General features: G+C 57.6%; 3 protein-coding genes across 3 annotated transcripts; all 3 read right to left on the bottom strand.

The window, feature by feature from the left end:
- Positions 1-141: 141 nt before the first annotated feature.
- Positions 142-4,097, bottom strand: BJ171DRAFT_628495 (uncharacterized protein; the record flags this gene model as incomplete). Its single annotated transcript, XM_053115569.1, has 6 exons — positions 3,934-4,097; positions 3,372-3,644; positions 2,994-3,121; positions 2,720-2,796; positions 2,456-2,572; positions 142-2,156 (listed from the first exon to the last, which is right to left on the bottom strand). The coding sequence occupies exons 1-6, from the start codon at positions 4,090-4,092 to the stop codon at positions 142-144; spliced, it is 2,769 nt and encodes a 922-aa protein (XP_052964240.1). The 5' UTR covers positions 4,093-4,097.
- A 1,952-nt stretch (positions 4,098-6,049) lies between these two features.
- Positions 6,050-7,558, bottom strand: BJ171DRAFT_476833 (uncharacterized protein; the record flags this gene model as incomplete). Its single annotated transcript, XM_053108850.1, has 2 exons — positions 6,050-7,023; positions 7,330-7,558. 2 exons carry the CDS (start codon positions 7,556-7,558, stop codon positions 6,050-6,052), a joined length of 1,203 nt encoding a protein of 400 aa, XP_052964239.1.
- A 664-nt stretch (positions 7,559-8,222) lies between these two features.
- BJ171DRAFT_569804 (uncharacterized protein) lies at positions 8,223-9,655 on the bottom strand. Its single transcript, XM_053113588.1, has 5 exons — positions 9,433-9,655; positions 9,217-9,356; positions 8,859-8,966; positions 8,666-8,763; positions 8,223-8,516 (listed from the first exon to the last, which is right to left on the bottom strand). Exons 1-5 carry the CDS (start codon positions 9,476-9,478, stop codon positions 8,324-8,326), a joined length of 585 nt encoding a protein of 194 aa, XP_052964238.1. The 5' UTR covers positions 9,479-9,655; the 3' UTR covers positions 8,223-8,323.
- Positions 9,656-14,188: the final 4,533 nt, after the last annotated feature.

Raw genomic sequence — 14,188 nt, 5'->3', positions numbered from 1 at the left:
TATGCAACGTGGGCAAAGTGCTGCATAGATATTCGCATTCATAGTACACAGGAGCGGACAAGCGGCGGAGAAGGGCCAATGCATGCCAAAAGATCAGGCTCGCAGACGTCTCTATAGCTGGTGGTGGTGGCGACCGAGTATTCACAGATTCATTTGTGAAAGCAGCTTGTTGCAGATCTTTTTGTAGTTCCAAATGCCGCCGCTGATTCGCTTGAAATGGAGGCCATAGAGCGCCATCCTCGGCACGGTGCAGATCTCGATCTGGAAGGCCACCCAGTTGCGGCCAGAGAGGCCTGGTGGGCGGTGAACGGTGAAGGATGGCCTTGGGGCAGCGCTGAGGTCGTTCTGCGAGGCCAGGGTTTGTTCGCTGTTTGCCACAGCCGCGGCAACTTCGTCGATGGGGATGCCAAAGCCATCGCCGCCTTCGGGACCCGGGACGGCAGCTGTTCTGTTGCTGGCTGCCTGGCTCTGGAAAAGGCCCGAGATGAACGACTGCTCGTTCGGTTTGTCCGAGGCAACCAAAGGCGATGCGTCCATCTCGCAGTTGAGGATGTAGGTGCTCTCGAACTGGTAGTATACCCGGTTCTCGTGCAGAACCCGGAGCACCTCCTCGATGATTTCGCGCGGGTGTTTCGAGGATGTGGTCGAGACGTTCAAGAACCAGCCAGAAACCGATCGAAGCTCCTCGCGGCCGCCTTTGTTGCCGCTGTCTCTCCGGGCCGGCACCGCCACGCTTCCAAGAGACGAAAAGACTTGCTGAGGTTGAGGGTGGGGCTGCATTTGCAACTGAGACTGCGGTTGTGGAATCGATAGATTGTTATGGCTGCTGTTGACACCGCTTCCGGAAGCCCGCTGCGACGTGAACGAGAATGGAAACACCGATGGGATGGTCGAACGTCGCTGCGAGCTGGACTTGATGTCGCTTGAGGGTACGTAGCTTTGCGGCGTATACTCGAACGGGTTCCAGCTGACCTGCCTTGCCTGCGAGGTCAGAACAGACTTTGCAGCCTCGGGCTGCGGAATCGACATTGGAGCAATCGATGGCTGGGAGTTTGTCGTTCCGCTGCTGGAGAACTGCGAGTGCCGGTCCGAGAGGTGCACAGGAGCCGCGAAGGGCTGTGTCGGGGCCATCGAAAACGGCAGCTGGAACTGGGGCAGATGAAACGAGTGCTGCTGCTGCTGTTGTTGTTGCTGTTGCTGTTGCTGTTGCTGTTGTTGCTGCTGCTGCTGTTGTTGTTGCTGTTGAAACGCTTGGGCTTGGTACTGCTGGTGCCGCTGATACTGCTCCTCATAGTTGTCCGCCCTCCAGTGCGAGTCTTCGACGTATTCAAAGGGGCCACGCTCTTGGCGCGGCTGGAATGAATGCAGACTCTGATGGACATGAGCGGGTGGCATCTCGGCAATCGGCGAGGTAGCATTGAGATGGCTGGGCATCGACACAAAATTGGTGTATCCGAGCTTGGAGGTGTTCACGGTGGAGCCAACCATGGAGCTGGAGGTTCCCTTGGAGCCCATCGAGGACTTTGAGCCCTCCAGACCATCGATGGGCATGTAGTCTTTGCGCTGCTGGCTCGACAACTGCATTTGCGTCACCATTTCGTGCTCCAGTGACGACACCTCAAGATCGTGGTGTGGAGCTGGATTGCGGCCCCTGCCGCTGGGACCAAAGAAGGACTGGGTGTGCTCGATCTTGAACGGCAGCGCTGGTGGTGGTGGAAGCTTGGCGATGTGCTCGAGGGTGTCGAGACTGTTGCCGCGAGTCGACGGGCCGGCGCTCGACACCCCAAAGCTCAACTGACTTGCACTGACGCTCTCGAGGAGCGCCTTTTTCCTCTCGTTTCTCAATCGCAGTTCCTCTCGCTGGAGCATCTCCGAGAGGAGAAAGTACGTGGCCCGGACGGGATTTGGGATCGACTGGTCATCGTCTGGGCGGAAGGCGCTCTGGAGATCTTCGATTTTGTATCCAAACGCCAGCATGCGCCCGACAATCTCTTTCGAGAGCTTGGACACGTCGGTGATGACCGGTCGCTCGGGCAGATAGTTTGGAGGCGGGCCGTCGTATCCCTCGTTGACCCAGGCGTGCTGCTGCACCTCGGCCAGCGTGGCCCGTTTCTTGGGGTCGACGGTGATAAGTCGGCTGATGAGGTGCCGTGCATCTGGAAGCAGGTCATTCGAGCGGATGTTAGATGACTGCGTCGGCCGAGATGGCAAGTGCGGACGATGTGTTGCTGCACAAATGATGTGAGTCCGATCGAAGCCGGCAGATCGCGAGCGACTCGAGACCCCGGTCTCAATGCGATTGCGTCAATGCCGACAAAGCTGACCCACAAGGAAAATGCGACGGCAAACATGGCCGAAAGCACAGGCATCGAAGCCACTTGTCAGACCACCAGCACCCAAGCGACTCTCCAGGCCATCAACTGATATCAAACACGCTGGCCAAAGCCCCACATACGTGGCATCAGGTAGTCCGGGCAGGTATACGACCCACTGGCAATCTTCTTGTACAGCTCCTTCATATTGTCGTCGTCAAAGGGCAGGTGTCCGCAGAGTAGCGCAAACAAAATCACGCCTTTTGAGCGGGAAAGTCGATGCCCAAACGATAGTGTCAGTGCCATATCTGAAGAGGCATCCAAACGAACGATGCTTGCTGCTCTTTGGCTCAAAGCGCATTCGCTTGCACTCCAAAGCTGCGGTCAAAGCGCAGTGTTCGCCGTACCCAAGCTCCACATGTCGACTTCGGGTCCCTCGTATTTCTTGCCCAGGATCATCTCTGGGGCTGCATAGAACGGAGAGCTACCCAGCAAAGAAGCAAACGCCGCAGAGTGAGACTCAGTCGCCATGGCATCAACAGACGTTGGGCAAGAGGGGTGGCCCAGGAACTGAGCCCGCTCAGCAGCTGTGGTTGAAAATCGGCAGCGGCATTCGAACAACGATCGCAGGCGTCGGCAATTCGGGTGTGATTCCAAGTGGTAGCGGGGCTTCAGCCATACCCGCAGAACGTGTCCAACAGCCCGTCGACTGTAAAGTTGTTCCCGAAGCCAAAGTCGATGATCTTGATGCTCTTTTTGCTATCGAGCAGCAGGTTTTCCGGCTTGAGATCTCGGTGGATGACTGCGTTCTATGCATCGTTTGGTCGGCGCAGGGGAGCCCCGCGATGATCAAGAGGGGATAAATGCATGATTGCTAGAGTCAGCGGGCCGAAACAGCACTCTCTACTATTGAGGTGCTGAGGACTCATCTCCCCTCCCTCACTTCTTCCAAGGGCACGAGCCCGAAAGTGAAAAGGTCGACTTGCGTGTGTGCGATGCAGAAACAGGACTCGGTGGGAATTCCGTTGGCGAGCATTTCGCTCGAGCCAGCGCCCTTACTTTGTGGCAGTAGTCGACGGCCGACAGGACCATGCGGAAGAACGACCGAGCCTCCTTCTCCTTGACCCGCTTGTGAGCAACAATGTAGTCAAAGAGCTCTCCACCGGCAGCATGCTCCATAATGATGTAGATAAAGTCGGCAGTCTCGATGACCTCGTAGACCCTGACGATGTGGGGGTGGTGCAGCAGCTTCAAGAACCGAATCTCACGCTGGAGGCGGGCGATCTGCTTGGGAGATTGGATCTGCGATTTGATGATGATCTTGATGGCAACCTGGCGCACGCAGTGTCGGCAAGGTCAGACAGGATGTGAGTGCGCCATCCATGGGGCTATGGCAGAGCGTCCCCCAAGCCGGTGCGTAGATTCCCGGCAGAAGCAACGAGTCTTTGTAGTCAATAAGGAGGCGGGCATCGAGCCAAATGGATGGTGGAGATGATGCTGGTGATGGGGAATGTGGGAACACAACGAAGGAGGAGGCAGATGTGAGGTGCCACTGGCTGCCGTGAGAAAGTGGGCCGCTCTCCGATCAATGCCAGCCACTGCCGACACCAAGCCCACGAACCTTCTCGTCGGTGAAGACATTGATGCCCAGCTTGACCTTTCCATAGGTTCCCTGGCCGATCGTCTTGTCGAGTCGGTAGTTCCCAACCTGGGAGTCTGGAACGGGCTGGGCCTTTCCGACAGGACTGTGGCTGGCAGAGTTTTGCACTTGGATGCTCATCGCTTTGAGCTGACAGGATGTGGGGCCGACTTGGATCGCAGTCGCAGATCGAGAATTGCTGTGCGGACACGCGGAGAACCGAGGTTGGATATGGACAGGCCCGATGAGCGATGCTTGGTGTCAAAGTACTTGGTCGAGGACAGTGCAGGCGAGGCAGGGAGGGGGAGGCAAAACCGCTTCGCTATCCAGTGCGGGTGCTGGCGGGGGATGGGAGGGAGCCGGGCAGGGTGGAGATCAAGGCAGGCCGTTGAGTAAGGCGACGGTACATTGAATACTCATTCGTTCGGTTGAGCCAACGAGCTCTGGGCGAGGCAGCGGCCCAGCCGCAGTGGTTTGTCGACGGACAACAACAACCTCGGTGCGGCAACAGCGACGGTGCCTATGGTAAACATAGGCTCCAGCCGCACCACCAAGCCCGTCCTGGGCGGTGCAGCCTCCACCCTCCGTCGGCAAGAGACACCCACAAACCTGATGGTGACCAGAAAAGTACTCGCTCACGGTATTGGCGACAGGACAGGCCGAGGGAGCCGCGGGCTGATGAGAAACAAGGATCGATACTGATAGCCAGTGCTGGTCCTGGTATGGACTCTGGCCTGTGGCTGCAAAATCCGGATGCGACGACGGAGCGGGGATGGGAAAGCAGAGCAGAGAAAGCCTCGCCCACATTCACCCAGCACGCTGGTCGATCGAAGTGATCTATTGTGTTTATTTGCGTAGGCCCCCGAATCACAGAGCAGCGCAAGATCAGAGGGGCGGACGAGTGAGGACCAACAGCAAGCAGCGAACGGCGCTCAATGGCATTGTAGCGAGCGGCAGCACAACTGCATACAGAGCAATAATGGGATCCACGGCGACGTTGGGTCTCTATCATTGTTTACGCAAGTTTGATTGGATGAAGCAGGGGATTGTGTCGAATGTCAACCGCATCTGGGCTTCCGTCGCCTCCTGGCTGATCAACATCGCCCCGCCACCGCACATGTGGTTGCCAGGCGCAAGGATGCCCGCTGCTGCCTCGCTGCTGCCCAAATCGCCAACAGTGCCGGCAGGACGGTGGGAGCACGGCAGCTGTCGGCACAAAGCACGCACCATGGCCCAGAACAGCGACAATGCAGCCGGCACGCTCGGCATTGCTCATGACGACCGAGCTTATGACAGTCGAGTTTGTGACGACCGAGTTTACGCCGATCCCAAAGCGAAGCGGGACACGCTGTCCGAGCCAGGGCCGCCGTTTCTTTCTGGGTCCTGGGTGCACCACTCATCCACCATAACCGAACAGTGCACCCAAGGATAATGGAGGCCAAGTGACTCGGGAGGTCCAAGGAGTCGAATGCATCCACCAACCTGCCGTATCGAGGCACCGTGTCCGTCGATCATTGCCACAGGAGATCGACCGGGTGTATTCAAGATTGTGCTCTCGAAACCAACGGAAGCAAAGCCATTGCCAACGAAGACCGGAATCAATCGCACGGCTTGCCTACGAGGGGGGGGTCTACGGGAGTTCAGCAGGCTTCAGGCCTCTGGTGCCAGAGAAAAAATGACACTGCCCCAGTATTTTCCTGGAACAACTGTACAGAATCCGGGTGTCCCATCCTGTCGCAAGAGCCGCGCACTGCACCAAAGGAGAAGGGTCCGCATCGATCCATGCATGCAGGCAGCCAGCGCTGGGAGGAGGGGAGCACGAGTTGAAATTCATAGCATGATGACAGTGAAAGTGACAAGTAAGGTACATGGCCGACCGGCGGGGGTCGAGTTGAGCAGAGTTGGGGACGAAGGAGTGGTTCAAACAAGGCAGAGGAAAGTAATAGAGACGGGTGAGTGCAAAATTATGCCCGACCAGGCGGACGGGCGGCCGACGGCAGGGCGCACGGACCAAGCATCGGTTGGCCACAGGCTCTGGCCATTCGTGGAGGGGTGGGATAGGGAATATGAATGATGCAGAGGATGCACTGCTGCGGCCTCAGGGTTGGCCCTCAGGCACAGCTGGAGGCACATAGCTCAAGCTGGCGTCGCGCTTCTGCGGTCGGAGCATCGTTGCGACGTTGCTGGATTCGAAGCTGAGTGCACTCGAGCTCGAGAGACGATTTCTGTTCAAGGAGTTGTTGACGGACACTATTTGCGATAGCGGAGAAGAGGCCAGAGGAGTCAGAGGCTTGCCGTCGGGCTTGAAGCTGTCGTCAGAGTGGGTTGGCGCGCGGCTGCCGGCGATCGATCGAGAGCTCTTGGACGACGAGTGGGTGTACAGCTTTGGAGAATTGCGGATGCACGAGAGCGGGAAGAACCCGGTCTTTTCTGAATCGATCGAGTATCCGTGGCACCAGGCATCCTCAAAGACCTTCCAGACAGACACCGACTCGCCAGGGACAAGCGTCAGCTCGTCGGGCCGCTGCGCATTGTGGGCAATCCGCACACGATAGTATATCACGCCGTTCTCCGAGTCCTGGTGGCCAAAGGAAGAGACGGACGAAACATGGGAGAGGGCACGGGCCCTTGTTTTGCCTGGAACATAGTCGAGAGACCGTTTGCTGTCCGTCTCATAGTCGCTGCGGTCGCTACGGTCGCTGCGTTGGTCCGAGGAAGGCTGGGCCAGAAACTCGGGAATGGGAGGAAGAGGCATGGACGAACTGGACTGGGGCAGGACCGGGTGCATGCTGGGCGAGGTAGCGGTGATGCCGGGCGAGGTTGTGCTGCCGGTGGGAGAGTTGCTGGAGTGGAAGAGCACGCTGACGAGTTTGCGCTGAGAGGTCGAGCGTTCGGGAGCGTCATCGCTTGGACGACGAGCCGGACTCGGGATGAACTTTGCACGCACATATCGATAGCCGACAAAGCTCAAGAAGAGTGTCACCAACGAAGCGACGACGACGACGACGACGAGGGTGGTGTTGGTGCCGGCCGAAGGATCGCCGCTGGAATCCATGGGAAGAACGATGTACGCTGAGAGCAGACGGAGGCCCGAGTGTATCAAGGATAGCAAGTGCCGGTCGGAGAGCGACGAGGCGAAAGTTCGATGGTCGAGAGAGAGAAGAGTGCCGTAATGTGGGCGACGACGGTGACCGGTTAAAGAGGGAGTTGAGGATGAGGTTGACAGACGTAATGGGCACCAGATGCAGCAGCCGACGGATGTCGATGCATCGCAGCAAAGACAAGAGCAGGAACAAGAACAAATCGGAATCGAGAGCAAGCGTTAGAACGAGGCCGCCGACCAGGCAGGCCAGAAAGCAGGCCAGAAAGCAAGCAGACATGCAGTTGGATACAACGGGCTGACGCAGACGGTGCAGACGCTGCTGGTGAGCGCAGTGGGCGTAGCTGACCTGGAGGCCGGGACTGGGGCGACAGAGACGCAGCAGCGTGATCGAGGCGATGCGGCCCAGGCGAGCAGATGGAGGCAGTCGTCGGATCGACGAGTCGCCGGGGTGGGCAGAAGAAGCGACACAGGCAGGGGCAGGGCGATGGAGAGCAAAGAGGACATTTGGAGGATCAAAGGCGAGGCGGTCCTGAAATAGAACAGCGAGACAGCAACGAGACGGCAGCGAGACCGGGGGCGACGCGACTGTGCTCCTCGTTGTTGGCCGGGACAGGCGCGGGGACGCCAGCACTGCTGTCGACGATGCTGCCAATGATGCTGATGCTAATGCCGATAATTCTGATGCTAATGATGCTAATGCTAATTCTAATGGCACTTCCAATGATGCTAATGGCGCTTCCAATGATGCTAATGGCGCTTCCAATGATGCTAATGGCGCTTCCAATGATGCGAATGACGCATATCGTTCAGCGACGCCAGTGCCGCGAAGAGTGCATGTCTCCACCACAGGATTGCCCAACAGACAATCCACTTGCACTTGTCCCACAGTTGCGCGACGCTGTATGGCACAGCGCGCGTCGGGCCATGCACAGTCCGCGAATCCGTCCAATGAAGACAGGCCAGTGTCTCACGTTTGGTGTTTTGTTTGGTGTTTCAGGGTTGGTGTCTTGTTTGGTGTCTTGTTTGGTGTTTCGCGTCTGATGTCTCATGTCTTGTGTTTGTGGTGCATTCATCGCCATCGCAATAGACCTCAGGACCTCCCCCAATGATATCCCACACGCCGCCTCCGTGCATCGACGCAACTCACGGTGGAAACCAGGACCTCATACAGCAAACTACAAACCATAGATATTGACATTCACACGAAACGAGACATACAACAGCGATCCGCGACTCCAGGCAACGATCTCTGAGCATCCAGTCGCTGTTTCAGACCAGTGTGCCGAGCATCCAAGCCATCCCGCCGAGGGCAATCATTTGGACAGCGGCCGGCACGACACGGAAGGCGGGGCTCTTGGAAGTCGGCGACGCAGCAGCCGGTGTTGCCGTTGCCAAAGTCGAGGCCGTCTGGGACGGACCGGTGGTCACGGTGGCTGCCGTGCTGCTGCTGCTGCTGCTGCTGCTGCTGCTGCTGGAGGAACCGGTGGTGCAAATCCGGATTAGTCGACACGGCGGCGCTTGCTCCAAGAACATTCTCGGTGTCGTGCTGCATCACCCTCTTCCCGACAATCGGGTCGCCCCGGTGCTCATCGCTGCTCGATCGCGACGCACCCTGTCTTGCATGTTCCGCCAATGCACTGTGCCGTCTTCGGGTTGCAGTACTTGTTGATGGTTGGTCCGCACTGGCTTCCATCCAAAGCAATTTCGGTCTGCTCGGGAGGAATCCGCGCCCGCGTCAGTGTATCTCCGGATCGCACCCGCATCGGTTCCGACACACCCAACCATCGGCGATAGCAAATCTTACATAGGGCTTGCAGACGGTGGCCGTCGCGTTGGCAGGATCAGCGACGACGCACATCAAACTATTGTTGCACACAAAGTTCCCGCCGCAGGCTTGGTTGGCATCGACGACCTGGCGTGACGAAGAGCGCGGAGACGAGATATCGACCAAATAGACAGATACGCAGCCAGATGAGAAGGCAATCGATCGGGGATACCACGTTCCAGGGACACGCTTCACGTTCGGCCCATCCGTTTTTCCATCTTGCACGTTCCTCATGGTGCTGTTCGGTGATCTGGCACCACCGCAGATCCCAGCGAGTGCTCAGGAGCCCTTGTGAATCAGCGGCAGCAGCACCGACAGGACGAGCAGAGCGACTCACGTTCGAGGTGGCCACACAGACGCCGGTGTTGTCGGAGATCATGTAGCTGTCCACGATGCAGGTCAAGTCGCTGTTGCAGAGAGTCATCAAAAGACCGCCGCAAGTCTGTCCCGGTCCGGCGTCAGCCAGGGCCGAGCCGGCTATTCAAACCAGAGCTCTAGTCAGTCTCGAATGTGAGGACGGCAACGACGGCAACGACGGCAACGATGGTCTTACCGAGGCTAGCCAGAGCCAGGCAGAGATGAGACACCTGCAGTTTCATGGCAGATCGCTGGAGGGAGTGTGATGGTGAGAAATGAGGGGGAGGGATATGAGACGGTGCCGATGGGGGCTGGAGAGAGCGGGATGGACGACGAAACAGGGCAGAGGTGTGGGCGGAGGATGCAGGTCTTGGGCATGGCAAGAGCGCAAAGGCAGGTGACCAAAACAGCCGCGAGTGGGCTGGTGCGACACCAGCCGCGGTGGCGTGGGCCATGAGGCGCGGAGCAAAGGCGAAAACCACCCAGACCGACATGACCGCAGCGGTATTGCAAGTCTTGGACTGACTCTATGAGATGATGTGGCCTTGGCCGTTGTTGGCCGAGTGCGATTTGATCCATGTGCAGAGTGGTTTGTCCCAGGGAAATGGTGTCTGATTGCCTATTCGATGCGCTGTAATGGACCCGCCGCCAGCACCACTGGCCCATGCGGCCGCTGCAACTCTACACTTTATTCAGAAAAAAACGGGACACCACAGCCGTTTCCATGAACATGTAGTATGTGCTGTGCTTGCGTCAAGCAAAGCCACAAGAAATAAAACAGATCACTTTGGCAGCCTCCGAGTGAAGACCGCCGGTCGCTCTCCGATCTCCACAATCGACCTGCATACTGTGATCATGTTGCGCGCCGCATTGACGTCGCGATTCCACACTGTCCGGCAGCTGGGATTCTTGCAGCTCCTGACAAAGTGGGAATTCGCAACACTGGGCGCATCGAGTCCTTCCAACCGAACTGGCTCCAGGCACTTGGAGCACACTTGCGAGGTGTTGAACTCGTTCGTCGAGGCCACCTTGACGCTTCCATGATGGTGATTGGGACGGCGACGGTGGTGCTCGAACTGCTCAAAGTACTGAGCAAACCGCTGCCTCCGAGGGCTGGATGCATAGCCCTTGCCCTGTCGCCATGATGCATTGCCAAAGGCGATCACCACATCGGTCCGTATCGGGGCGTGCTTCAGGACGGCCTTGCACATCCTGTCGACGGCCACTTGACGTCTCTTGTGGCCCGTGAAGCGATGGTGACGGGCCTTCTTGCCAAGGTGGAAGTCGAGCTGCACTCGCAGCTCCGGTCGCAGGACATGGGTGAGATGGACCTTGAAAGCCTCCGAGGACGACACCTTGGGCGAGGGAGTGGTCGACATCCAGGTCTCGATATCGAGTCGATACTTCATGGTGTTGTGCCACTTGGTGTTGGACGTATGGCCACACATTTGCTGGTAGTGGGCATTGGAGAACGAGACCACCTCGTCTTGGTGGCCCGGTGCTTGGATGACCGCCGTGAAGATGGAGCCGACTCCAGGATCGATGCCAATCCAAGTGGTGCGATCGGGGTCTGGGTCGCCGATGTGGGCCTGGATGCGCTGCTCGGCAGTCGGAGGAGGCTCGGAGGTCTCGGTGCGATCGGTTCGACGTACAAACTTGACGAGACCGATGGTGCATCCAATGCCATCGGTGCTGATCTCGTAGTTGAACAGCTTCTTGTTCACGTCCCGCTCTTGGAAGAGGGAACTACGCAGCTTGAAGCAACTGCGCCAGAGACGATCCTGGTTGTTGACACCGTCATCACCTTCTTCCTTGAGCTTGTCCCGGGTGAGTCCAAGGCGCTTCTTTGGACCCAGGAGATCCCAGAGAGTGACCGTGTCAATCTTGACATACTTGGCCCTTGCAGTGCACAGAGGAACTATCGTGCACACGGCCGGAGGAGTGTCGAGAGCGAGCTGCTTGAGGCACCACTTGATCCTGGCGGCCAGCTTGTTGATCTTGGCCTTGGTGGTGCCGAGCTCAGACTTGGCGTTGGTGAACCTCTTGTCGTCGGAGGGAATGCCTCTGGCAGTGAGCTCGTCCAGCTCGGTCTGGCGCTGCAGCTCGGTGACTCGGAGGGCGGGCATGTCACAGTCGATCCACTTGTGGACATTGTCGACCATCTTGTCTCGGGCGAGGATTCTCACATGGTGTGAGAGGCGATGGAGGGCCCGGAAGCGGTCCTGGTCGTTGCTGTACCGAAACTCGTCCAGGACGTGGCCAAAGTCTGGATAGAGGAACTCGAGATCGGCCTTGGGTGGAGTCTGCCCTGGTTTCTCGAAGAGCTCGAGACAGGCCTCGATGGCTTCGTGCTTGTGCTTGTTGGCTGGGAAGACGGCAGCGCAGAAGCGACGAAGGAGTCTCCAGTAGGCCAGGTCGAGGTGGGTGGTGCAGTTGGTGGCATAGGCATTGACAGCCAGTGTGAGAAGCTGACTGTGAGCACCATCAGGCAGACGAGGGGCCGGAGGCAGGTCTGCGTGCCGAGTGGTCTGGTAGTCGCGAAAAGAAGCGACCAGATGCTCGTTGTATTTCTCATTGTCCCCGGTCGGCGAGAGGGCATCGGCCTGGACGATCGTGAAGCATTGGCGGATGAAAGCAGGGGTGGACTTGGAGATGACGGGGACGGGAAGATCCTGCTCGATGCACCGGAGGATGTGCAGGTTGAGCAGCCTGGATGCCTCGAACTGGATCTGGGTCATGGCCTCGACGGTGGCCTGGATCTTGTCGCGGAGAGCGGGATTGAGACAACAGCCATCCATCGTCTGCTTGAAGCAGCTGAACTGAGGGGCCGATGACCTTCCATCCACGAGTGGGACGACAGAACTCTTGAGGGGCCGGTATTTGGGACACTTGCTAGTGTTGCAACGTTCGTGATCGGTACCGTCGCACTTGGGACATCGCTTGCCGGTACTCGAGGAAGTAGATGGACCAGGCTCGGTGGGATCGACATCCATTGGATCTGCAGAAGCAGTGGTGAGCGACGGAGCAACAGACGAACAAGCATGCGTGGGATCAGAATACGAACCAGAGACAGGCTCCGACTGTGACCCGGCTTTCTTGGGCCTGGGTGGCCGAGGCTGGCCATCACCGGTACCCTTGCGCTTCGGAGGCATGGGGGCAGAGGATGCTGGATGCCTGCCAGTGGTACTGGTCAGAGCAGAGACTTTTTTTATCGTACAATAGCGCGATGATCAGATCAAGGCGAGATGAGGGAAGAAAGCAGCAGGACGAAGGTGTGGCATTTATACCCGAGAGCAGGAACCCGTCTTTGCGGGCTGGTTGGGGAAGCGACCCTGTTCAAAAATCGCCGAGAGGTTCAAGCCAGGGATGTGAACGCGAAAATGGCGGCTTGATTGGAGGGAGCTCAACCCCAGAAGCGCATCGCTCGCTCAATCAGCCGTGGGAAGACATCTGGAAGCACCCTCCGAACGGCAGACTCGAACAATGTGACCATCCCGATCTTGAACCCCTCGGACGCATTCAGCGCTCCTGCCTTCCTGTACTGATGCTTCACAATCCCAAAGAAGTTCTCGATGGGATTGAAGTCGGGTGAAGCAGGTGGGGTGAAGATCACTGACCATCCTCGGTGCTCGATGCAGTCCAGGACAGCCCGTGTCTTGTGCATGCTGACATTGTCCATCACAATCACAGAGTCGTCTGGGAAGCTCGCTCGCTCAAAGAACTCGACCATCGAGTGTGTCTTGAATGATGTGGGGATGTACATGCGATGCAGCACACCAGAGTGGTTGATGGCAAATGCAGCCGAGACGGACTTGTGTTTCATGTGATTGCGCTGGCGAAGCGGAGTACCCTTCGGTGAGTATCCGTAAAGAGGGAAAATGGATTTCCTGATCCCTGTCTCGTCGACAAAAACGAATCGTCGTGGGTCGATGGAGCGGACCTGGTCCCTGAACTGTGCCACTCGCTCATCCAGTCGCTTGGACTTGTTGAGGTGTGTTGCTCTCTTGTGTGAGAGACCTGCTCGGTGGATGGCAGTGTGGCAGAGTGAGAGTGATACTTTCCTCTGGAGGATGGACTCGAGCTTGCATCGCAACACAGGACCAGTCTGGAACGGGTCCTGTTCAATCAGGGTGCGAATGACTGGACATGCCTGCTCGAAGAAAGTGGATCTGCGAGCTGGGACCCGGGATGGGTCATCCAGCTTGCATCCTCGGTGCCATCGATGGATGGTGCTCTTGGATACACTGAATATGGAGGCAACCTTACGCAGGCTATGGATGAGGGCGTAGCATCGCAATGCGGCGGTGCGAAAGTCGGATGTGTGGCGAATGGTCATGGCCAGCGCGCGATAACATTGGGTAACAAAATATTCGATGAATGGTCAAAACCTGGGTGTCCCGTTTTTTATTGGATCGCCCGTAACACCCCAAAGCCTCGTCGATGGTGCTGCTGGGTGTCCCTGTGTGAGGAAGCGAGACACAGGGCAAAGAGCAAAATCGCCAGAGGACCTCGGCGAGCGGATTATATAGGGTTTTGGGTGCCATCAAAGTCGTCCGATTCACACAACCAACACCGTCCACACAGCCCACACAACCAAGCAACCCACACAACCCACGCAAGTCATCCGTGTGTGAAAGTGTCCCGTTTCTGTAATCAAATCCCCGACTTTCCCCGCTTTCAGCTTTCGAGTGGCCGATTGTACGAGCCACTTGGAATTCCCCCCTCGGGTGGGTCTCCAATCAATCTCCGATCCTCTCTCTTCCTACGCTCTGCCACATCCAGGGCCAGCCGTAATTCCGAAGAGGCTCAGCGGCACCTTTTCTTCGCTTGCCTTCTTTACCGATTGCGCGAAAATATCGGCCTGCTCTTGCTGGAGCCTCGTACCCTCCCTCACTGAAGCATTTTCATCCAGATCCAAACAGCACAAATCTTTGGCTCCGCTGTTCCCACAC

This window comes from Polychytrium aggregatum (assembly GCF_025602895.1).
Source record: "Polychytrium aggregatum strain JEL109 chromosome Unknown BJ171scaffold_33, whole genome shotgun sequence".
Taxonomy (NCBI): domain Eukaryota; kingdom Fungi; phylum Chytridiomycota; class Chytridiomycetes; order Polychytriales; genus Polychytrium; species Polychytrium aggregatum.
Note: the sequence above shows the minus strand (reverse complement) of the source record. Positions and strands in the feature narration are given on the sequence as shown.